Here is a 25,192-nt window from a genome sequence, read left to right as displayed (position 1 = left end):
TGCTGGCTCCATACTGTCAGATGGCTAACTCCCTCAATCAACATACTGTTATATGTATCTATTAATGTCAGTAGCCCTTATTATTCTGTTTTGCTATGACGATGTCTAGAATTTTCTTAAATATATTTACAGTGTGCAGATACCAGCTTTTGTGGGTGTGCATTTAATTTTCATGGCTCTTACTGTAAAGAACCCTTTCCACAGCTAAAGAGTAAACATATTTTACTTCGCAAGGAGTGACCCCATGAACTCTGCAAGAGCTTACTACATTTTCTACATCACCCATGAATATACTTGAAATAACAGATGATCAGTATATATAGACACCCCTTCTTTAGTGTAAAGAACTCTAGCTGAGATATTTGTTCCTTAAAACAGAGATTTTCACTACCCCTTATTAATTTAGTTTCCCATCTCTGCCTCTTTCCTTTTCCAGGATCTCCTTTTTTGCAAATGACCACGTACGCCTGAATTGCATTTTCAAGCGTAGCCTTCACCAGTGCTCCAAAGAGGCAGCATGTGTTACAGTTTTCAGAAGGATTCAGAAACTGTAATAAAGTTGGAGAGCACAAGCAGAAATGATGATTATCCTTCATGTATCTGGTTTATTCTGAACATTTTGGCATGCAATAACAACATTTCCATTGTACAAATACAATCATTCACAGCATGTGTCTCATTATTTGCAAAATGTTTACAACATTAACATACTGTAAATAATGATGTATAACAATATACCAGATAAATCATCTTAAACTGGAACGTAATGACTAAATTACTTAATTCAATAACTTTTATATACAGTACATTACATGTAGAAATTTTAACAACGGAGTGTAATGAATAAATAACTATATTATCAATCACTATATTAAAGACAGAAATAATTTCTTTATACACTACAATATATGTATAACTTCTTTCATCGAAGTTACATTGCTGGGCAAGGTTCACGCAAGACGTGTTGATATATGTGGCTGCAAATAATGGTCAGTTGTCAGACCACCCAGCAGGTCACATGTTCCAGGTCACCCATCAGGTACACAGGGAGCACAGGTGTACAGGTGTATTGCCAAAGGTCGATGGTAATGCATTGCTGTAAAAAACGAGCAATCGTTTTCCAAAATAACTCCGAAACTACAAAACCGATTACAACGCCAATATTTATCTGCAAATCTACAGACCAAGACCTTTAATTTGGTATATGATGTACCCTGCTCAGACAACATATCATAGAAATAAGTCACTCATAAAAGTCGAATTTATTCTATTAATATATAGATCAGGTCTAACTCCTAGTACACATATTTGAAACTGCACGTTAAACATTCTCTGAACAAATTGCCCATTTTGTGACATTACCGTAATATTTTACATAGAATAGTCAGTTTTCTTTAAATCTGACAAGAGTATAATACTGAACACTATTTACAAAGTTAAAGCTTGACATTGTACGCACAAATTTCAATGACAGTTTGTGGTTTTACCACAAGCAAACCAGTCATGTTTATCCTTCACATTAATGTGTTTAACCCAGTTTACACCTCATATGCGTACCGTCAACCCGTGTTTTACTAACCTTATACACTTTTACCAGCAGAACCTTGCTACAAATGTACTTCGTATTATTGTTGTTTAGCAAATTATAGTGTAGGGTTTTCATAGCTTATTTATATGTCTCAATCACCTGTAATAAAAAATAATCGCCTATTCTCCTGGCATGTCCATGAGACTACTAAATTCCAGGTAGGTCTCCCAGAGTCCCCTGAGAGCAGGCTATTTTCCTCCATCCTGAAGGAGAGGGGCATCAATAATATGATTCATGTAATTTTGGCCCCACCCCCAGTGATGAAATGGTGCAATGCGCAGCACCCTGCTCTCCTCCGCATCTGCAAATCACCTCCCCACCAGGATCAACAGTAGGGGGAAATAAAAATTAGGCAAGTATCGTACTAAAGTTGAAGAAGACCAAACACAGAAATAATGATTATCCCTCCATGAACAACAAGTGTATTTATGCTTTACCAAGGACAATTGTGATATAGGGTAGGGACATCAACAAAAAAAATAATTGAAGTTTGGTTTTATTCACGAAGATATTTTAATGTGTTTTTACTTGCTATTTTCTAGCCCCTTTGCATGATAGATTTATATTGAGTCTATGCCTTTTTAATACAAGAAAACCTTCAGATAGCTATAGATGTTACTTTTTTCTGTCTAATGCCAATCGCTAACAACGCTGAAAGTATATAGTGTGACTCCTCCTTCCCCTGGTTAAGAAATTCACAAACTGCTCCGGAAAAGACAAGACTAGTGGGAATATAAAAAAAGAAATGGTGTGGTAAAGGTGTGCATTGATGACCCATCTACGGCTTTGCAGAAATCGTCTACTAAGGCCTGAGACAAGCGTGCCCAGGATGCCCTTGTATAAAGTGCACATCACATCCATTAGTCTTATGAACCTCTGCATTGACCTCTCTGATCCATCTTACATGTTTGGACTGAGCATGTCCTCATTGACGTCCTACAGGAGAGAGAAATAATTGACCCATTTTCTGAATTCCTTCATCTGGAGAGGTAAACACGAATTGCCCAGACAAGATCCAGTGTATATAATCTTTCCCTCTTGACATTAGTTGATTGTGGGCAGAGAGATGTTAGTATGATCTCCTGATTTATATAAAAAGTGGAAACTACCTTGGATAGAAAGGAGGATTAGTTTGGAACACCATATTGTTCATATAGATAATCAGAAATAGAGCCTGACACTATAGGGCATGTAAAGTCCCCACTTGTTGGAGAAGTGTGATTTCTAGTGTAAGCAATACCTTAAGTGTCAGTGAGACCTCTTGTTAAAGCTCAAAGGGAATAGATAATAAGGTATCCAGGACCACACTGAGTTTCCAGAGTGTCATAAAAAGTTTAATGTGAGGATAAATTTTCTTAAACTGCTTGATAAAATCTAAAAATAAAAGATCCTCAGACACAAATCTAGTGTCCAATAAAACACTAAGCACAGACACATGATACTTTGCAGTGGTGAGAACAAGCCCTTAGTAGAAGCTAACATGAAGAGACTCAAGGATATGAAACAGACGTATTAGGTCTAACATCCTCCAGATCCATACATGTCTATGGTCTGGCTCTCTTAAGCCCTTGCTTGGCATTTACATCTTCCTTTGTTACCTTCATTGCTCTAATCATCCAAGACATTAATTCCGCAAGCTGTTCAGGAGGCAGAGCAGTGGCCCTTTTGGGCTGAGGATTACAGTCTGCACAAATCTCATACAAAGGTTTGTCACATGCTCCACAAACACTGTGATGAGACGTGCTGCTTCTCTTACCTTCAACAGGCTCTGAAATAGTATGGAGAAGGAAGAAAAAAAAAACTAAAATGACTAACTAATATAAACATGAAAGCAACACCAACTAAGGGGCTTACCTGGAATGTGTGCTCTTTTTTCCCCACTGTATGTGTGTACTGTTAAAGGAGAGACTAATACTTTCTCTGAGAGTCTGCAAGCTCATGCTGCAGACAGGGTTAATTCTCCACACTTCTCTACACACAGAATACAGGTTCACAGGTGTAGCACATGGGTGTGATTGATTTCTGGTTTACGTAGTTAGTGCTGGGGAGAAAGAATAAATAGCTGGGCTTATGTTGTGGGTGGGGTGACCAACGCTAAACAGTGGCCGGTGACTAGTGAGGTGACCAAATGTCTAGCTAAAAGCAGGGTAGTGTGAAATTGTAAATACCTCTTGTTTGTTTGATTGCTGGAACCACAAGACTTGCTGACTATACTACCCTGACAACCCTGATTAAAGTGCAGCAAAGTGGTTCTGCAAACCTGTGTGAGCATTATCTGTTTGGCAAGCTTTTCACAATATACGATTTATTTAAAATGTAGTTCTTCCCAGTGAAACAAACACATCTTCAGAAAGTAAAACTGGTCTCATCATGAAGAGCCAAGAACCCTAGGTATACACTGGCATGTTAGTATTAGTCTCCTCTTCATTTTGGTGCAGTGCAAATGCTTTCCAAAACACGACAAAACAGGAACAGGGGGAAATTAAGGCATGTTCTACTTTCTCTGGTACCTATTCTGCTTTTCTGTTGTCCATATCTCCTCCATTTTCCTGTCAAAAACAAAACAGAACAGAGGACACACGGAAATAAATTGGCCCTTATGAAAAAGCCCTAAGTGTTCCTTTACTAAATCAGGACTTGGGGTGACAAGTTAAAGAAACAGACATGCACTTATTCACCTATATTAAACATAATTCTTTTTTTCTGTGTTTCTTTAAAAAGGCTTGTTTTCCCTTACATATTTATTGATCCCGTGTATCAGTCTCATTTTGGTTAAACACATCATGTGGCATTACTACAGCCGCAGTAAAAAGTTACATCACCACTGTTTCTATGACCACGCAAGAGACCGAGGACTATTCATTTTACCTGCATAATTATCTGGCCCCCAGATGCAGGCCAGGTATAGGGAAAGCAGTAAGCCTTCTACTGAGGTATCACTACTTGCAAAAGTCATGTGACCACACTCATACCTTACAGATCATTCAAGAAGTGCATACTACACATAAAAGGTATGCTTCTGCATTGTTAAAAATATATAAAATCGGATTTCATGTTATAAAAAAATCTAAAATAATAATCTTAAAACACAATTGGTCATTAGATAGCAGACAAGGCAAATATGTAAGTAACCAGGAAAATCCCAGATCCACAACAGTTTGCTGAGTATCATCTCATCCATGTTCTCCAGTTAGGAGTGACTTTTACTAAGTGAGGGTCACACACACAAACAGTAACTGTTTGGAAATCTTTATTTTCCTAGCATAAATTTAGCATTTGTACTTATAACACATCTATAGATACATATTTACATTAATTGCCCACAAACCAAATCATTGCAAGCGTTTGTTACATTAGAAATGTATTGCTTTAATAGAAAAGCTAATCTACTCCGCACTTTCTGGAAAAAAATGTATTCAGCCTTCAAGTCCATCAGCCAGGAAATATTGTCAGCAATTAAAAGATACACTCTTTCACGAAGAGAACACCTTTACCCTGGATCCGTTCACTGGTAAAAATATAATTCACTTGGTGCATGTATCGAAGGAAGGTTTAGGATTCTGCTTGGGTTCCCCTTGAAAATGCCTGGAAAACAAGGGAAAAGGTTTCAAAATACAAGACAACAACCTGCATTAAAACACAGAATCATAAAATCACACTTTCCCCTGATGTTTTACTGGGCTTGAACCAAAACTCCTGGGACAGGCTAGAAGAGACCATTAGATTGGCAGAGGAAATAATGTATGGTTATATAGCCTTCAGACACTGAAGAGAGCATTGCTCTATGGTATCTATTTAAACAGTGAACTACAAATCAAAGTGTACTCTTTACCTATACGTTGGAGGCAGCCACTTTGTGGGCTAAACCAATATTCTTGAGGATGCAGCTTATCAATATACACTACAAAATACCTCAGTGATGTCACTGGTTCCTAATGTCCCTGGTGAATAGATAGGCTGTATTCTCATGAACATACACACAGGTCACAGCATAGGTAGGATGGTCCCTATCTCTACAAATAAAAATAAGAGGGGCTTTGAGTGGGACAATACAAAATACTAAAATGCCCCCATTTCAAAATCAGGAATGTTTGGAGTATGGTATGCATATTGGTTCAGCCCTGAAAATGTCTGCCTCCACTATGTGTTGGCGAGGTGTGCACATTACATTACCAATTTTATTAACATATTTACCTCCAAATTAGTTTCAAAAATTATGATCTCTGCATTATGTTCTGAAAGGAAAGCTAATGAAATAGCATGAGGTTAGAGGATAAGATGGAGAGGAGTCATCGAACAGATTAAATTTAGAAGGAGAAAATAAAGATCTGTTTCTGTTTCCTGCAGTGACTTTCTACAGCTGTTTTGAAAGAGCCATATTATCTGCATGCATGTGCTATATCAGATCATGTCCCCAGCATATTATGAAACCCTGGACAGCACAGGGGCTAGTCAAGGACAAGTGAATATCTGCGATGGAGGATGCAAGTCTACTGGACCACTCTTGTCCAAGGTCACTACACTCACCTGTCTGAGAAACTGGCTGCCAAAGTAGCCACTGGCGATGCTGGTCAAGTTCTTTCGAGAGCCAACTTTACATTTGATATAGCCGTACAGGTTTGCACCCTGAAGAGTAACACCCATAATAACCACAGCCTAAAGGATACAAAAACATATACATTATTATTCTTCAGTATTTATAAAGAGACAGCATTTTATGTAGTGTTGTTCACCTGAAAAAAGGGAACAAAGCAACTAGATTGTGAGATCTAAAGGCACAATGGATACAAGGCTGCACTTGGGGTGGTTATGGGAGGTACCATGTACAGGGCCCACCATCCAATGTTTTTTTTCCACTGTGGAGACCCTCACTCTTTCTGAGTGGGACCCTCGGTTTAGAAGTGTAACAAGGGCCAGCCTTGTCCTAAAGAAGGCAGTCCCTGTCAGCGCTGTATTTCCTGGTGGCCGGCTACTTCCCTAGGACCAGACATCAAGAAGTTGTTCAGTTTCTAGTAATCGACCTCTTTCCCATCCCATTCATCCCCTCTACCCAAACTTCCCCTCCTTTAGCCTGTCTGCTCCACCTCACCTGACCCTATATGTAGCTACGTCCATCAATTTTGGAAGATAGGTAAGAGACCATGGAAAGAGAGGATTTTTATACTTAAGATAAATACGTTTCTCTGATTCCATCTGGGGGACACTGCTACTATGGGATGTATGAGAGGAGCGTGGAGTTGGCACTTAACTAGTTAACTTGTTTAAAGTATCAATGCTGCCAGACCCCTCCCTACTGCAACCCCCTGTAGCGTCTCAGTTTAATTATAATGTCTCAAGGAAGATAGGCCAAACAACCAAAGAACATACAGAAGAGCAGAAGGGAGGAAATGTAGTGTCCACAAGATGGAATCAGAGAAACGGATTTATTGCAAGTATAAAAATCTCTCTTTTCTCTTTCACATTATCTGGGGGACACTGCTACCATGGGGACGTTCTAAAGCAGCCCCCCTAAGGGTGGAACCGCTCTGACAGCCCGGTACGTAGAGCACTACAGAAAAAAATCGCTGCCTGTAGACGCAAAGACATGGAATTTATAGAATTGTGTGAAAGTATGGACCGAGGACCAGGTGGCTTCTCTGCAAAGCTGGTCCGCTGAGGCCCCATTTCTCACTGCCCAAGACGCCCCTACCGAGAGGGTGGAATGGGCAGTAAGTTGACCAGGCACATTTTGGTTAGCACCGACATAAGCCTGCCTAATGGTTGCAGAAATCCATTTTGCAATGGATTGTTTTGAGGCTGGCCATCCTCTTTTAAGTGAATTATAAAGGATAAATATAGAATCTGTGTGCCGAATGTGGGAGGTCCTCCTCACATAAATTCGGAGAGCCCTGACCACATCCAAACACTCCAATGAACTTTGTCCGGAAAACGTATTAAACACTGGAACCACAATCTCTTGGTTCATGTGAAATGCAGAAAAACCACTTTCGGAACAAAGAAAGGGATTGTCTGTAGAATTGCTCTGTCCTCGTAAAAAAAAACAAATATGGCTCACGACAAGAAAGGGCTCCTAACTGATTGTCTGCGAGCCGATGCAATCGCCAAAAGGAACGCTACTTTCCACGTTAAAAAACCTTAAATCTGCAGAATGTAAAGGTTCAAAAGGAGGCCCCTTAAGCATATCAAGTACAAAGTTGAGATTCCATGGTGCCGTAGGCGGGACATAATGAGACTGCATATGCAAGACTCCCTGCAGAAAAGTCCCAATAAACGGGGTAGACGAAAAAACAATAGATGCTGTGAAAATCGACCCTGCCATACAAGTGCACCATATGCGGTGGTAGATACGAGCCGAAACTGGCTTCTGAGCTCGCAAGAGAGTGTTCATGACTCTAAGAGAGAATCCTTTTAGACCGCCAAAGGCTGGCTTCAACAGCCGTGCCATTAAAGTCAGCCAAGGCAAGTCCTGATGTCGGAATGGGCCCTGGAGAAGGTGGCCATCTTGCAGTGGTAGAGCGCACCCCTTCACCTACTGCCATGCAAATAATTTCTGCATACCCTACTCTTCGCGGCCAGGCGGGAGCCACCAGTATCACTGGAAGTCCCCCTTGCCTTACTCGTCTGAGAACGTGGTGAATTATGGGTATAGGGGGGAACCAGATATCCCAACCGGAAGTCCCAGGGCATTGTCATGACGTTGGCGGCTACCGCTAGGGGGTCCCTTGCCCTTGCAGAGAATCTTGGGACCTTCCTGCTGTGCTGACCGGAAATCCCTGAAATATGGTCTGGGCGCCCCGAGGAGCCATTAGCATGGCCTTCAACTCCAAAATGTTGATGGACAGGGAAGACCCCTGAGTCGACCAAAGGCCTTGAAGTCGTAAGTGAAGGGCAACAGCCCCCTCCCCCCCCCATTACCACCACTCACCCCTCAGGATGGCATCTGTGGTCACTACGATCCAGGACCACAGGGCAAAAGACCCGTCTACCACCAGGTGATCCTGGTCTAACCACCACTGAAGAGACACCCTTGCTTTGGAAGACAAGCAGATCCTCTGGTGTTCCAACTGCTGATGGGAACCTGACCACTTTGTTAAGAGGTCCCACTGGAAGCAACTGGAATGGAACCGACCATAAGGAATTGTCTCGAAGGTCAACCCATCTTCCCTAGGAGATGCATGAATAAGTGAATGGTTGGACTGGGAGTGGTCAGGACCTGTGTAGTTACATCCCGTAACGACCTGGCCTTGTCCTCCGGGAGAAACACCTTTTGTTCTCTGGTGTCCATGATGAGCCCCAGGAAGGTCATTAATTTGGCAGGGAATCAATTGTGATTTGTGCAAGTTTATTAACCATCCATTGTGCTCCAGGATCCTGATGGTAAGGGTCAGGTGCTGTTGTAACAGATTCGCTGATGTGGCCTTGATAAGGAGGTTGTCTAAATATGGTATTATTTGGTATTATTTTGACCCCTCTGGAACGAAGACATGCCGCCATTACTGACATGATTTTTTGTGAACACTCTGGGTGCTGTGGAAAGGCAAAAGGGGAGTGCCTGGAATTGGTAGTGGGCCAATCCTACTGTAAATCTGAGAAGTGACTGATGTCCCTCCCAAATGGGGACTTGAAGGTAAGCGTTTTTTATATATATTTACGCTAAAAATTAGTTTGCTTCTAATCCATTGATTACTGATCAGAGGGACTCCATGCGAAATCTGTCCACCCGTAGGTGTAGATTTAACATTTTTATATTCAAAATGGGTCAGAATGATCCATCCTGCTTCGGGACCAGAAACAGGTTGGAATACAACCCTTGTCTTTTCTGGTTGTCCGGTACCGTGCAAATGACTCCTGCAGAAAGAAGAGAAGAGACACAGAGCAGCATTGCCTGTCTCCTTTCTGGATCGCGGGACAAAGATGTTGCAAAGAAGCGACGAGGAGCTGGACCTGACAGGTCTATCATATACCCTCTCGTCATGACCCCACGAATCCAAAGGTCTTAGGAGGATGCTATCCACTGCTCCGTTAACAGACTGAATCGAGCCGCCGCGTCCCACCCCACCCCACACACACACTCCTGCTGTTGCAAAAAGAGGTGGATGACAGTCAGGATGCAGGCTTTTCCGGAAGCTTGGCGGACCGGCGTCTGGAAGAGAGGGAGGACCTACCTCTGTAAGAGAGTCCCCTGCTACCATTCATTCTGCCTCTACTCGTCTGACCTCTGGCAAAGGAGCCTCCCTGAAAGGGTTGCCAAAAGGAACCAAAATCGGGGAGGTTTTGCCTTAGGAACAGGTACTGGCAGAAAAGTACTTTTGCCATCAGTGGCCTGGCAAATAATGTTGTCCAATTCAGGCACAAATATAAGGTAATGTTTCAAGCAATTTCTTAGATTCTATATCTGCGCCCCATGACCTCAGTTATAGAGTCCTTCTAGCTGCCACCGCCGAAGCCAATATGGAGGACGAAATAGAGGCCGCATTTTGGGCCGCCTCATATAAGTATTCAGTTGCCTCCTTTAGATGCAGGGCCAGAGGAAGCAAGTCCGAGTCCTGCAGTCCCTCGGCCAACTGTTTGGCCCATGCTTCCATCCCTCTAGCAACCTACGCCGATGAAAACATCGGTCTGAAAGAGGTGCCTGCAGCTACATAGATTGATTTTAAATGACTCTCAACCTTGCGGTCAGTGGCATCCTGCAGAGCCGTTGTTCCTGGCACCAGAAGTGTAGTGTGACGAGCTAAGCAAGCTACGGGAGTGTCAACCCTTGGGATCTGTTCCCAGTGGGCCAGATCCACTTCCTGTAACGGGTACAGGGTAAGGAATCTCTTTGAAATAGAAAACTTCCGGTCCGGCTGCTTCTGCGATGTCTGTTAATTCCACTGACTGTGGAAAACGGATAGCGCGTCTTCTCATTTTCTGAAAAGACTCTGATCGAAGATTTGGGTTCATCCAAATCCATAAGGTCCAGGGATTGTCTGACTGCCAAGACCAGATCGTCAATGCACTGATATCTAGGGGATTCTTCCAGGCCCGTGACCTGCGGAGAATCTGAGTCAATAACAATCTCACCCTCTCTCAGAATCAGAGAGGGATAGGAGAGGATTTGCAGACCGAAGCCTCTTATTTTTAGACAGTATTAGGTCCTGGTGCATCTAGAAACCGGTTTAATCTATCTAGGCATCTGACCAAGGATGAGGACAAGGCTGGTTCTCCATTAGAAGGGCCTGGGTTAGCAAGAGAGGATGATGAACCCGCCAAAGCCACTTAAGATATCCCCGTGGTCACTGGAATCCCTACTGTCACAGGGAGGGCAGTTTCTACTGAAGCAGCGGGGAGAACAGTAGAAACCACTGTTAGCCCCGTAGGCTTAGTAAGCAGTTGGACCAATGTAGTAACCGACTGCGCCAGAAAAGATACCCATGCCGGTTCCTCCGGTAATGGTAGTACAATAATCTGGGAATGCTAGGGTGTAATGGTAGTACATTAATCTGGGAATGCGTAGGGTGTGTCCCTGCGTCACAGTCAGTACAAAGTGCCCCCGGGTCCTTTTGTCCAATTGACAATTTAACTTTACACTTTGAACAAGTGAAATATTTTGTAAGTGGTGATTTCCCCTTATCAGACATATTTTTAAAGGGAAAACACACTGAAGCAACAGAAATTCAATCACACAAGATATAGGCTTGAAATAATTACAAGTATACAAACTAATCTATGACAGTCAAAGTTGTATCTTGTAACAAGAAATATGAAAAGATGTAAGGTGACCAAATAGAATACAATGTATTTTAATCTACTTGCAACACTAAGAAATATATCCAATCCTGAGTATAAAGGTATATAATATTGGTACGTAGCCTTTCAGCTAAACCAGATATCAGGAGAGGAGACAGTCAGCAGAGTCCCTGATATCAGGGTGAGGAGAGTCTGCTCTCTTCCCGGGCAATCTCTTGGCACGTATATGGGAGAGTCCAAGCATGCAAGTAAAGGTGAGTGAGCTCTATATACCTTAGCTCCGCCCTCAAAGTTTCCTGCATGTTCCTGGAATCGGTGGCTGCTTTGTTTCTATTTTAAACAGCCCACCGTATCCTCTGTTCTCCTCCTGCTGAAGTTAATGCAGTTTAAACAAAATTCCCCCTCCTTTCTCTGAAGGGGGAACTTGGTATGAACCAGCAAGATGGCGGCCGCCATCGGTCCAATTACCTGAACTCTATGCCTCTTAAGGCAGCGCCGGTACGTTGGGAGGCTGTCAGTGTGACAGTGGCTTCATTAATCCGCCTGTCAGCACCAAAACACTGCAGGCGCTGTCAGTGAGAGCCGTCCAGCTCTCACAAGACAGTGTATTGCGGCTGCCTAAAAGGAGTGTGTTCTCTCTCTGTAGAGCACCCTCCTCTGATAAAGATGGCGAAAAAAAAAATAAAGGCTTAAAAGGATAAATAAGAGTTAAAAGCTATGCTAGCCAAAAAAGTAAGCCCAACTCCCTTGGGCACTTAAACTAAACTGAGGAGCTACAGGGGGTTGCAGAGGGGAGAGGTCTGTCAGCATTGATACATTAAACAGGTTAACTAGTTAAGTGCCAACTCCACGCTCCCCTCATACAACCCATGGTAGCAGTGTGCCCCAGATACTATAAAAGAGAAACTAATATTATGTGGGCGGAACGTTTATTTTTTTTATAATATAGTGTGGGTATTACTGTTAAAGGTGGGGTCAGTATTAATATATGTGGGGTCTCTGGACTGGTGCGAACACTAGTAAAACATTTCCCACAGTCAGTGGTTACCCTCTCCCTCTATATGGTAAAGGGCATGTGGGGAAGTCTGGATTGGCAAGTTGTTGCTCTGCGTGTCATGGCTCCACACTACACCTCTACGTCAACCAGACTGAGGTGGGTGGGTGTTGTCAAGGAAGAGGGGGAGCTCCCTGTTTTATTTTTTAATGGCCTCTATTATTTCTGATGGCAGCCCTGAATGGATATAAATGATAATGAACATTTTTAAGCGCACATCTAAGTCGATGCGGCCTAGCCAAGACAAAGAAAAAACAAGAAAAAAAAAAAAAAAGGGAAGAGAACAAAAAAAAGTCACCAACATTTCAAATATCAATATCTAAACAGAATAGTATCTATGGCTCAGGGCTCATGGTGCTCCTACAGATCAAAACTAGGAAATAACTTATTTTTCATATAAGTCAAGTCAATTACATGGAAGGCTGGATAACATTTTTTTTTTCTCAATATATAGTAATGTCCATGTATCAGTCCAAACAGATGTGCAGGGTGCTAACACAATGCTATTAATAGCAATAGTAGGTATGGGGACAGAAGAACAAAGATTTTTCAGTGTTATACCCATATAAATGCATTTTATAAGCACTAAACATGCTAGTAGAACACATGTAATAAACAATCGTGGATAAATCATAGACTCCAGATTCAAGTAGTTTTAAAATTAACCTGTAATCAGCCTAAATTCTCAATAGTAAAACTTTGTTCACACTTAAAATTATGTATTATTGTGTAGTGTAGTCAAGTTTCCCTTGCTGCTCTTCAGCCCCCTTGAGTGCATATGATAAGTTCCATAGTGCTATACAATTGGGAACAAACATTAATAAGACAATACTGGGTAATACATACAGACAGAGAGGTAAGAGAACCCTGCTCGCGAACTTACAATCTATTGATAATACCTCCCAGCCGTAGAGCAGGCAAATCTCACATACACTTAAGTTACTGTCCCATTCTTTCCTGAGACTACGGGAATTGCTTACCTGACATTGCATATAGACCAGCCCTGCTTGACTCCTTAATTCTACACAGTTGCGAGTCTTAATGCTAGCATAAAGGGAACGTGTTTTTAAACATAGAAAAGCTCCACAGCAGACAAAAAAAAAAAAGTATATTAGAAAAAAAAAAAAAACTTTCTTAATGTTTTTCCTTCATTTTTTAAATCTAGATTGATTTTTAAACACAGAACAGAAGTGATGGTTCCTCCTGGACTTACCAGCCACTTCACTTTCAACGAAAACAAAGCGGTGAAAGCAAAGATCACCCAAATAATAGGGCAGGTTATGAGACCCAACCAGAAGATTCGTGACTCAGCCTCTGAGGAACTTTTCTTTCCGGAGTCTGTCTTGAAGAGTGAAACAACAAGGAATTAGTCAAAGCTATATAGACAACACCTTCATCATCATCATCATCATCATCATTTATTTATATAGCGCCACTAATTCCGCAGCGCTGTACAGAGAACTCATTCACATCAGTCCCTGCCCCATTGGAGCTTACAGTCTAAATTCCCTAATATAGACACACACTCACACACATAGACATATACATACAACAGACAGGTAGAGATTAGGGTAAATTTTGATAGCAGCCAATTAACCTACCAGTATGTTTTTGGAGTGTGGGAGGAAACCGGAGCACCCGGAGGAAACCCACGCAAACACAGGGAGAACATGCAAACTCCTCACAGATAAGGCCATGGTCGGGAATCGAACTCATGACCCCAGTGCTGCGAAGCACAATTGCTAACCACTAGGCCACTGTGCTGCTCCTTACTGTCAGCAGCTGAAACGCACTCCTACCTTTCTAGATTCATAAACCCAATGACTCTTCCCATCATCGTCCACTTGGTTCCACCACCGCAGTCCCACCAATAACCTTCCAGTGATGTTCTAAAAACACAAGAGAACAGTCTAACTGCAGTAAGTCTATACACCGAGCCCCACTGCTAATATCTATGGCACTACAGAAGAATGTGTGCCAGTACTGGCACATGCACCCTCTAGGGACCGTAGTAATAAAATATAATCATATGATTATTACGTCAAGCATGCACAAATTTAAACATAACAGAAAAAAAAATTTTTTTAATTAAAAATGTAAAAAATTGGTTTCTACCTTACAATTATTTTTCTTTATTGGCATCAACATGCCATCAAACCATTTTTATTAAATACATAGCTTTATCTTCTGCACTTGACGATAATTGTTTTCAATGCAGAGCTATGTTGTGTCCTAGGGCAACAAAAATTAATATCATTTTTGATAAACATGGCTATGTAAAACAAAAGACAGTCAACAAGATAAAATGTATTTAGTAAAAGTTGCAGAATGACACACACAAACCAAGTAGAGGAACCGAGTAGGAAACACCCTTTAAATTCTAAAAATAATACTACAAAGAAAATAAAATAAGAACTTGGGTCAGCAATCCCATTGAAAAAAATGTAGTTTAGCATAAACCTCTGTGGCAGGCTATATGAAGCAGCTTTATTTTTTCAGGTTGCTAATAATGATTTATAATTATACACAGTGTCATGCGACTACTATGGCAAACAGAGTCACATGGCACATGATGTAGTGAACAGAGAGGATTTTAAGCTTTGTCTGCATTGTAAAATTTCTCTTCACACGACATGCAGAGAGCTATGGGGGAGATTCCATTCAGCGCAAGGTGTCTCTGGAACATCTGCGGACACACCTCGCACCGATGTTCTGGTTGGAATCTCCGCTCATTTTCCTTGTGTGAACAATGAGAGAAGATTTCTACCGTAAACAATGTGTGCAGCGCAGTGTTCACGCACCACATCTCAGACAATTGAATATCCCCCTATAAGAGATAATGATTTTTAGGAGAACACAGCAGAAACTTGCTATTTAAAAAAAAAAAAACCTACGTGGGATTGCTGCTTTAAAAATGAATGCGACAAATAAAAGGTGAAGCTAGTATATTAGCAATAACCTGTAATCAAGGACGTGATTGACTAGCAAAGAAATGGCACGTGCTGTACTGTCACTCACCTTTACTGCCCAAAAGTCGCATGACAATAGCAGGATGATAGTCACCATGCAGGCAATGAAGCTGCTAGAGATCAGTTCACACAGAAGATACACAAGTATCGCGCTCACTCGGAAAAACAGATGGAAAAATGATGCGATGGGGTGCCTTTAAAAGAAAAGGATTATTTTTATCACTTAAATAAGCAAGTTTTAGGGAGAGGGATAGAACATGAGGTGTGTTCGGTGCAGTTTTGCCTAAAATACTTTTTTAAATCAACTTTACTTGGCATACAAAAAAAAAAATAAAGAAAAAAAAATATGAAATTATATATTCTGATTAAGCAAATCAGTAAGTTGAACAATGATGACATAAATACATGGCTGCAAAGCAGAGACAGAAGCCATTCAGATAGATCAATGTATTTGGTAAAAGCGGCAGAAGGGTGTGTACAAGCCAATGAATTGAAGTCATCTGAAGGTGGAGAAGCCCCAAGTTTGTCCCCATGCTCAGGATTAGACTCTGTGTAATGAACACGTGGAACATTAGTAGACTATAAGCTAGATGGCCCACACTTAGAAAGCCATGGATACTATAAGTAGCACAGTGGCCTAGTGGTTAGCACGTCTGCCTCACAGCACTGGGGTCATGAGTTCGATTCCCAACCATGGCCTTATCTGTGTGGAGTTTGTATGTTCTCCCTGTGTTTGCGTGGGTTTCCTCCGGGTGCTCCGGTTTCCTCCCACACTCCAAAAACATACTGGTAGGGTAATTGGCTGCAATCAAAAAAATTGACCCTAGTCTCTCCCTCTCTGTCTGTCTGTCTCTGTGTGTGAGTGTGTGTCTATAGTAGGGAATTTAGACTGTAAGCTCCAGTGGGGCAGGGACTGATGTGAATGAGTTCTCTGTACAGCGCTGCGGAATTAGTGGCGCTATATAAATAAATGATGATGATGATGATGATGATAGTAAGGTGTGCAGGCTGGAATCTGTGCTGATAGACTTGCATATAAGCTGTTCCTAAACCACTGTATAAATACACTTCTTGATTTTCAACATTGCTGCAAAACCCAAACACTATATCAGGGGCACAGAACCTCACTACTTACCTCATTTTTTTCTTTTTTGGACTTCTGGGACTTTCTTCATCTGCATCAAAGAGAGAAACATCCTCTGACTCATCAGTACTGACCTGTAAAGATATGGGGAGTAAAAATAACCAGGTCATTACCAACCAAGTTAAATAGGTCATTATACCGACACATTACTTGTTTTCTAAACAATTATTCTTGTTTACTGAGAAACCAAAAAGCCATCACAAGGATCACAACCGACATAGTCTACTCGCAGGACATCTAGAAATGTTTTAAGCTTATCATTTACAAAGGTAAGGTGACTTTTCTCTTTTTTGGTATGCAATGAAAAAAAATAATAATATGGATCGCAACCTTCAACACTTTAGAAAGTCTAGTGCACTAAAACATAATGGTGGACCTACACACAGTAAAGGCAGACGTGTGTGGGACGAACCAAAAGTCAGCATAGGAACTTGCGCCTCATGCCTCAGCTTTAAGGTCACTGGTTCCTAGTAAAAGAATATACTGTATTCTCATGACTATTCGTTCAGCCCACAAATAGCTGTACAGGTCCACTTAAAGGTCTTTATGCCTTCTGAAACATTGCCCAACAATACAGATTGAGTTCCCTTTATGATTGTTGGTTCTTCATACCTTGATGACTTGACCAATTTTCCCACATACCATATTCACCAGGAATAATTTTGTTTACACTCAGGTATATATTTCCAGAAAAGATCCCCTTTCAGCATGTTTCCTTATGAGCATTATATAGAGAAAAACTGACAAAAGTGTGTGTGTTGGAATGGGGGTGGGGTTATGACAGAAGCTGGCTCCGCACATGGGGTTCATAGCCCTTTTTAACTTTACTACAACTAGTTAATTTAATATAAATAATTGGAATGCCAGAAATTCCACAAAAAACATACTCAGGTTTTTCTCCAAATTGCAGGCCAAAATGTGTACTTCACTCTTATACCATTATAGAGTCCAGACACAACAATAAACAATTTAGTTCCAGTACAGGCCAGGAGCATAAGTGTACACTATGTTGTATGTGTAGCACTGTCAAAAATAACATGTTGATAAAATAGCCCATTCCTTTTAACAGATCAGTGAGTGAATTGTAAAATGTTATTCTCCAGATTTTTGTTATTTCCGTACATCAATGTTAGCTCCTGAAGTTTACAAAGTACCACCTGTATCAACACACATTATGTGCAAGCTCTTTGCTGGTTGTCATTGTCAGAGCAGCCCTCAAGTTATAGGAGTGGCACACTTCTGTCTCATCATATCTGGTATCAGGGTACACTCCTCCGCTTCTATTTCTAACAATCTGGTGGTTTTACAAAATATTTTGTGAGAAAAAAAAAAAAAAAGACCAGAATAATTCTTGATGGATGAAAACAGTGAAGAACATGGTAGACCCAAATACAGAGCAGAAGCACAGATTATATTCAACAAGACCACACACATTCACATCTGATTCAGACTGCTGTAACTTCAAGGAGAAGAGCCAGCAGTACACTGAGAGGCAGTGCAATCCCATGTTATCCACCTGAGGATATTTATTTCTTAAAAAGGAATGACACTAAAAAGTCTTGTTATTCTGTAATTACAATACAGTACAATTATTTTTGTAATTTGTCTATCCTACAGCAATGTGATAACTAATGACTTACAGTAATAAAATAACATGTACAGAAATACAGCATGTTGCCTTATAAAGCACATACATACAGTCATTACCATATATTTTATTATCCACGTACTTAGTAGAACATACAAATAATGATCTACACGACACTTCATTACCCTAACCCACATCTAAGCAACCTGTGACTGACGTGAAACTACAACTCCCAGCATGCCCCAGGACCTGCAGCTCCCCAACATTATGACACCCCCGTTGTCTCCCTCCATGTTACCTGCCGCATTATATCAGCTGTGACCAGGAAACCCAGCAGCAGCTCACTTCCGGGACACGCGTTAGTTCCGGAATTACCACAGACACGTCCCTGCCACTCGTGACCGTAGTGGGCGGAGTTAAGAGTAGAAAAAGCACCTCCGCCCATTCCAGCTCACAGTGGGCGGAGACTCACGGTGTTGCTATGTGGAGACTACCCTCCAGCCCTGATCAGTGTACAGTAAATGTAATATACACACGTGTAGGGAGGAAGGAGCGGATGTCAGACATAAGAGCAAAAGACACATTTATAAATGTATAGAGTGACAAGACCACAGCTGCCACATTCTTATGGAAAGTTAAAACTAATGTATTAGCAAGAAACTACTTTAATGCTTTTATGTTTATACTGCTTTTTTATTTTAAGCCTGTTACAATTTGAGAAACACATAAATAAAGTAACCTACCCAAAGAAAACTGCAATAGTACCAAAATTGTTTAGTATATAGTACAGATTTGATGACTAGTGCACAATACAGACCACCAATTTGATGGCTAGGATAAATTTGATATGTGCGGCATGGGAACACTGGTAACATATCTCTCAACTGTCCTTATTCCAGCGGGACAGTCCTGGTTTCAGTGGGACTGTCCCACTGCAATTGTTACAGTTGGGATGCATGCACTCCAAAACATATTTAATGTGACGTCCCAATCACCATCAGGTCCCCATACAGCGCATGCGCAGATCCCATGCTATACACAAGTCTCTGGTGATAACATGGAGATAGGTGGAGCAGAGATTGGGCTGAACGGGGGGGGGGGCATGGCTTATTATGTCCTGCTTTCGGGACTCTAAATGTTGGGAGGTATGTGGTAAGATGTGGCTGCAGTTTAGATCAGCTCTGTGCCTTGCGTCCCACATCATCACTTAGATTGTGAAGGCAGTGGGAAATTACAAAGGTGCTGAGGAGTGCCCTTACATCAAGGCCCGGGGTGTCTAGAAAATCTGCAATCTCAGTTCAGCTGCTGGACCCAGTGAGTTGAGCTGCTGCCATTGCTGCTACCATCTCAGTTCCTCCTTTGGTGATCTCCACGGCGTTGGTGACAGCAGCTGCCTCCGCACATAGGCAAGATTGATACTAAAGTAAGACAACAGGCTTCTCACAGGTACAAGTTAGCAGGTAATCACAAGTGTGCCCGACCAGTGCAACACAAAACCAAAAGCCTCTACAGGATGGAGGTTCAGTTATTATACATCATAAAGGACATCGGTTATGCTTGACAGCAGCTGATTATTTTAAGGTTTCTACAGTGACTGGTTTATGGTTTGTGTGTCCACCTTAAACTGTCTCCTGGTTTCACCTATGATGCACCACCAATAGCTGTACAGAAATGGCATCCACCAAGAACTGCTTTATTATTTATCACTGATAATGCTGGTGACTTGTCATAATACACACTTTCCTTTCCAGCTGCTACAATTTTTATTCTACCTCCTTATGTATCAAGTTTTCCCCAAACCTCTTAGATTGTAAGCTCATTTGGGCGTGTCCTTCTTTACCTTTTGTTTCTTATCATTGTATGTGATTTGTCTGTGTCATGATACCCTCAGTGTACAGTGCTGCATATAAGGCCAAAATCTCATAGGCAATATAAAATCTGATGATTTGTGCACAATACAGACCCAAATATGATGGCTAATATACAATACAGCCTACATACCAATATTTATGACGCTGCTGCCATTGACCATCTCTATGCAGGGCAGGTTTCAGACATATGGGGGGAGGGGGTAGAAGTAACAAAAGTACCCATGATCATTCTAAAAAGTTGCTTGCTATACAATACCAGGTTACAATTTTGATGACAGTGGTAGAAATAAGAAACCTTTCTTTGTAGCTATAATATAAGGCAGAACCTAGTCCCAGTGGCCCCATCATTTACCTCTTCATCTCCATAGTCCATCTTCTGGCCCACCAGTGAGTGTGGGAACTCTATTGCTATTGTCTGAGCTCAAAGTCCTGCAGTGACAATTCATCTTTCTTTCTTTTCTTTCTTTCTTTTCTAGAATATATTTTAGAGGGGCAATTTAGTCCACGACCCCTTTTTTTACTTCTACCAATGGGCTGTGTGTGGCCTCACACTATGTGCAGGTTCGTACCGGCACACAGGCAGGCACAGTATGCTGCCCGGACGCTCTGATTGTGTTTAAAACATTATCATCTCTCATATACATACACTATATGAGCAAAACTATTCAACGCTTGACTATTACACCAACCGGAACTGTAATGACATTGTATTCAAATACATATAGTTTAATATGAAGTTGGTCTCCCTTTTGCAGTGATAACAGCTTCCACTCTTCTTGGAAGACTTTCCACAAGATGTTGGACTGTTTCTGTGGAAATTTGTGCCCATTCATTCTGTAGAGCATTTATGAGGTCAGGCCCTGATGTTTCTTTTCTAGAATATATTTTAGAGGGGCAATTTAGTCCCTGACTCCTTTTTTTACTTCTACCAATGGGCTGTGTGTGGCCTCACACTATGTGCAGGTCCGTACCGGCACACAGGCAGGCACAGTATGCTGCCCGGACGCTCTGATTGTAGTTAAAACATTATCATTATTACATGGAAATTGTGCCCATTCTGTTGAGCATTTATGAGGTCAGGCCTTGATGTTGGACGAGAAGGACTGGCTCACAATCTCCGTTCCAGTTCATCCCAAAGGTGTTCAATGGGGTTGAGTGCAGGGCTCTGTGAGGGCCAGTCAAGTTCTTCCACAACGAACTCATCAAACCATGTCGTTGTAGTCCTTGCTTTGTGCACTAGGACACAGCCATGTTGGAATAGAAAAGGGCATTCTCCAAACTTGCTGTCACTCACCGGACGGTTAGTGCCTCTGGTCTGGTACGTGGCTCTCTCTTATTCCTGCCGGCGCCTGTCCTAAGCCGCGGCCGTCCGCCATCTTGACTGGATTGCACATGTGCAGGACTCTTGACCTTAAAACCTTGCTTTTAATCCTATTGGTGAATCAATCACCACTCACTATTTAAGGCTCCTGTGTCCTTAGTATCGTTGCCTGTTCTTGGTTCTCATTCCCTTGAGACTCCTAGGTGTTTCCTGTGTTCTGCTCGTGTGATCGGTTTTGCTGTGGACAAGTCCTCTCTGCTCATCCGTGGTAAACTTGCCCGCTACAGACTACCTCTACTCCGCTGCATGCCTACACCTGGACAAACCTTATCTGCTCTTCTGTGGTAAACGTACCCGCTATAGACTGCTTGCCATTCCGCTGCATACCTGCACCTGGACAAGCCTGCTCTGCTCATCAGTGGTAACGTACCCGCCACAGACTATTTGCTATTCAACTGCTTGCCTGCATTTGGACAAGTCTCCCTTGCTCATCAGTGGTATACTTGCCGCTACAGACTACCCGCTATTTCGTCACCTGGACAAGTCTTCCCTTCACCGCAGTGGTACAACTTGCTATCCGCAGACCACTGACGCTCCCACTCCTACCTGCACCTGGACAACTCTTCCCATCACAGCAGTGGTACAACTTGCTATCCGCAGACCACTGACGCTCCCGCTCCTACCTGCACCTGGACAACTCTTCCCATCACAGCAGTGGTACAACTTGCTATCCGCAGACCACTGACTCTCCCCGCTACCCACCTGCACTGGCACGAGTCTTCACTGCACATCAGTTGTTATACCTATCTCCGCATTATAGTTGCAAGTCGCTGACTCTCCTGCTGCATAGCTGCAAGTCGCTGACTCTCCTGCTGCATAGCTGCAAGTCGCTGACTCTCCTGCTGCATAGCTGCAAGTCGCTGACTCTCCTGCATAGCTGCAAGTTGCTGACTCTCCTGCTGCATAGCTGCAAGTCGCTGACTCTCCTGCTGCATAGCTGCAAGTCGCTGACTCTCCATTGACATTCCTTATCCTAAGTTGTTGTACTGTTCCAACCATTCACCATACTGCCCAGAGGATCGCTGTGATAAACTCCGCCCCTCTGGTAAGCATAATCACACCTGGTGAATCCTGGGTAGAAACTCCTAGTGCCCGTGACACTTGCCACAAAGAAGGAAGTATAGCATTATCCAAAATGACTTGGTATGCTGAAGCACTAAGATTGCCCATCACTGGAGATAAGGAGCCTAGCCAAAACCCTGAAAAACAGCCACATACCATTATCTAGAGATGTTCACTGATCCCCGTGTTCTGGTTTTGGTTTTGTATTTATATTAACTTAGTGTTTCGGTTATGGTTTTGCAAAACCGCCCTTCTGTGCTTTGGTTTTGTATCCCTATTTTCTAAAACTCCTATTTTATTTTTTTCTAAAATCACATAATTTTGCTTTTTTTCCCATTACTTTACTACATTATTATTAACCTCAATAACAATAATTTCAAGTCATTTGCAGTCAAACAAAGACTGCAGCAGTTTTTGGCAGTGATTATAAGGCCATTGTCATGCCTGGGCATAAGACCAAAAAATCCACCTCTTGGGGTAAATGTATCATACCCCGGTTTCTTCAACTATCCAACTTCGGCGTCTTCGCAGCTTAAATTTAAAGCGGCGCTGCCTTGTAAAGGGAAGTTTTCCCATCACATTCCCTGTTTTGCTCACACAATCAACTTGGTGGTACAGAACTTTTTTAAAAAATGACAATGACATACAGGAGCTGCTGTCTGTGTGTAAATATTTAGGGTCATTCTTTGGGATTCTGTAACAGCATGTAGGAGAATGCAGCAGCTACAAAAAAAAATTAGGGGAATGTACTATAGTCCAGCGCAGTGGAGAATACTTTCTGTGTTGTGCAAGTTGCTGAAACAACTCGAAGTAGTCACCTGTGAAGAGAGTGCAGACACTGTTAGCTTGAGTCAAGTGATTCCCCTAATTAGACTTTTTAAAAAGCAGCAAGAGAAATTGAAGGAGGAAATGAAACAAAACAATTCCGCTAATTATGTTGGTCTTGTAGATAAAGTACTTTATTCGCTTTGCCAGGATCCAGGAGTTATCAACATCTTGAAATCGAATCATTACATTTTGGCAACTGTGCTTGATCCTAGGTTTAAGAGCTATGTCTTTTCTTTCTTTCCAACTGACCCAGATCTCAAGAGATGCAATGAGCTCCTGGTCAGCAAGCTGACAGCTCAAGTGGTACATGACACAATGATGTCTCCTCCTTCAGTTTCTATGGAAATTGCTGCTAGGAAAAAACTTAGCTTTCCCAAGGTCTAAAAGAATTGCCCAAAAATCGTGACAGCTCTTCCGTAAAATGAACTACAAATTCCATAAGGAAGGCCATTACCGGCAATTACATCAAAGTACACAGACTTCTGTGATGGTGGATTCCAGCGGAGATGAATTAGTATTGTTTGAGGATGATGTACACACCGATGAGGGTGAATATGATATGTGACAGTGTAGATTGCAGGTGCTGAGATCTAGCTGAGAGAAGGCTGGGATGCTTGGTAATATTTTGGGTAGAATGGTATGTTAGCAATTTTATGTTTTTCTACAGTAAACTTTCACCTTTATTAGATAGGTTGTATTTCTTTACAAAGGTACAAGCTTTTTATTTACATTTTTGTTTCCCTGACTTAAAATCACTATGCACATGAACATGAGGTAGAGGGATTAGTATCATGATGATTGAGGCCGGAGAGTGACAAGAACAATGCCACCGTCGAACTGCACTAGAGACTGCCAAGAACTGTGCTACTCCTTCTGTGTCCCTCTGTGAAATGGCGCTGGATCGCCGTGGAGGGCGGTACTTATACAATCCAAACTTTGCGAGATTCAACGACATAACAATGACGTTTTGGCTCGGCTCTATACTCGGATCTGCTAAGTTCAGGTGTGTTCGGTTCTCTGGGAACCGAACCTGAGCATCTCCTCCACCAAACTTTACAGTTGGCATAATGAAGTCAGGCAGGTAACGTTCTCCCGGCATCTGCCAAACCCAGACTTCTCCATCTGACTGCCAAACAGAGAAGCGTGATTCATCACTCCACAGAACACGTTTCCACTACTCCAAAGTCCAGTGTCGGTGTGTTTTACGCCACTCCATCCGACGCTTGGCATTTGTCTTGGTGATGTAAGGCTTGCATGCAGCTGCTCGGCCATTGAAATCCATTCCATTAAGCCCCAGCCTCACAGTTTTTGTGCTTATATTAATGCCAGTGTAAGTTCAGAGCTCTTCAGCTATGGAATTAGCAAAGTGTTGGTGACTTTTACGCACCATGTGCCTTAGCAGTGGTTGACCCCGCTCTGTGATTTCAGTATTGGTTCTTATTCTACATGTATGCACACATGTGCAATACCATTCTATTGTTCTGTATAGTGGATGTAATTCCTAGTATTGGTTCTTATTCAGTATATATGCACAGCTACACAGTACTATTCACTTGCTCTATATGGTTTATATAGTTCCTATTATCTGTTCTTATTCTGTATGTGTGCACACCACTTGTTCTATATGGTGATGTTATTTAAGTATGTGCAACTATTCAGTGCAATGTATATTGATCAGAAAGTATTGCTGAACAGTGGCAGAGATAACAACTGTTCCCCTACTCCTTACAATTGATGTCAGTCATTTCAAACAGTCAGGGCAAATTCACTCTGTTTAGGTGCTTAGACACTGGGTTTGATGCGGTGGTGAGATGCAGCAGTTACATATATCACTGGTAGAAGGATGATTTTGGCAGTAGGTTGGGAAATATATTACACAATTAATAGATGTACTTACTCTTAAAAGCACAGATCTACACACACACACACACACACACACACACACACACACACACACACCAGTGAGAACATATAACTC

General features: G+C 42.0%; 1 protein-coding gene across 2 annotated transcripts; it reads right to left on the bottom strand.

Moving 5' to 3' along the window:
* Nucleotides 1–4,821: 4,821 nt before the first annotated feature.
* TVP23C (trans-golgi network vesicle protein 23 homolog C) lies at nt 4,822–18,475 on the bottom strand. 2 transcript variants are annotated; one of them, XM_075216967.1, is made up of 7 exons: nt 18,371–18,475; nt 16,476–16,558; nt 15,390–15,534; nt 14,171–14,260; nt 13,585–13,713; nt 6,116–6,244; nt 4,822–5,173 (listed from the first exon to the last, which is right to left on the bottom strand). In XM_075216967.1, the coding sequence occupies exons 1-7, from the start codon at nt 18,377–18,379 to the stop codon at nt 5,141–5,143; spliced, it is 618 nt and encodes a 205-aa protein (XP_075073068.1). In that variant the 5' UTR covers nt 18,380–18,475; the 3' UTR covers nt 4,822–5,140. The 2 variants fall into 2 exon arrangements, with proteins under 2 accessions (XP_075073068.1, XP_075073067.1); XM_075216966.1 differs by lacking the exon at nt 18,371–18,475 and adding an exon at nt 18,192–18,293.
* Nucleotides 18,476–25,192: the final 6,717 nt, after the last annotated feature.

The sequence above is a fragment of the Mixophyes fleayi genome, chromosome 6, assembly GCF_038048845.1.
Source record: "Mixophyes fleayi isolate aMixFle1 chromosome 6, aMixFle1.hap1, whole genome shotgun sequence".
In the NCBI taxonomy this organism is placed as follows: domain Eukaryota; kingdom Metazoa; phylum Chordata; class Amphibia; order Anura; family Limnodynastidae; genus Mixophyes; species Mixophyes fleayi.
Note: the sequence above shows the minus strand (reverse complement) of the source record. Positions and strands in the feature narration are given on the sequence as shown.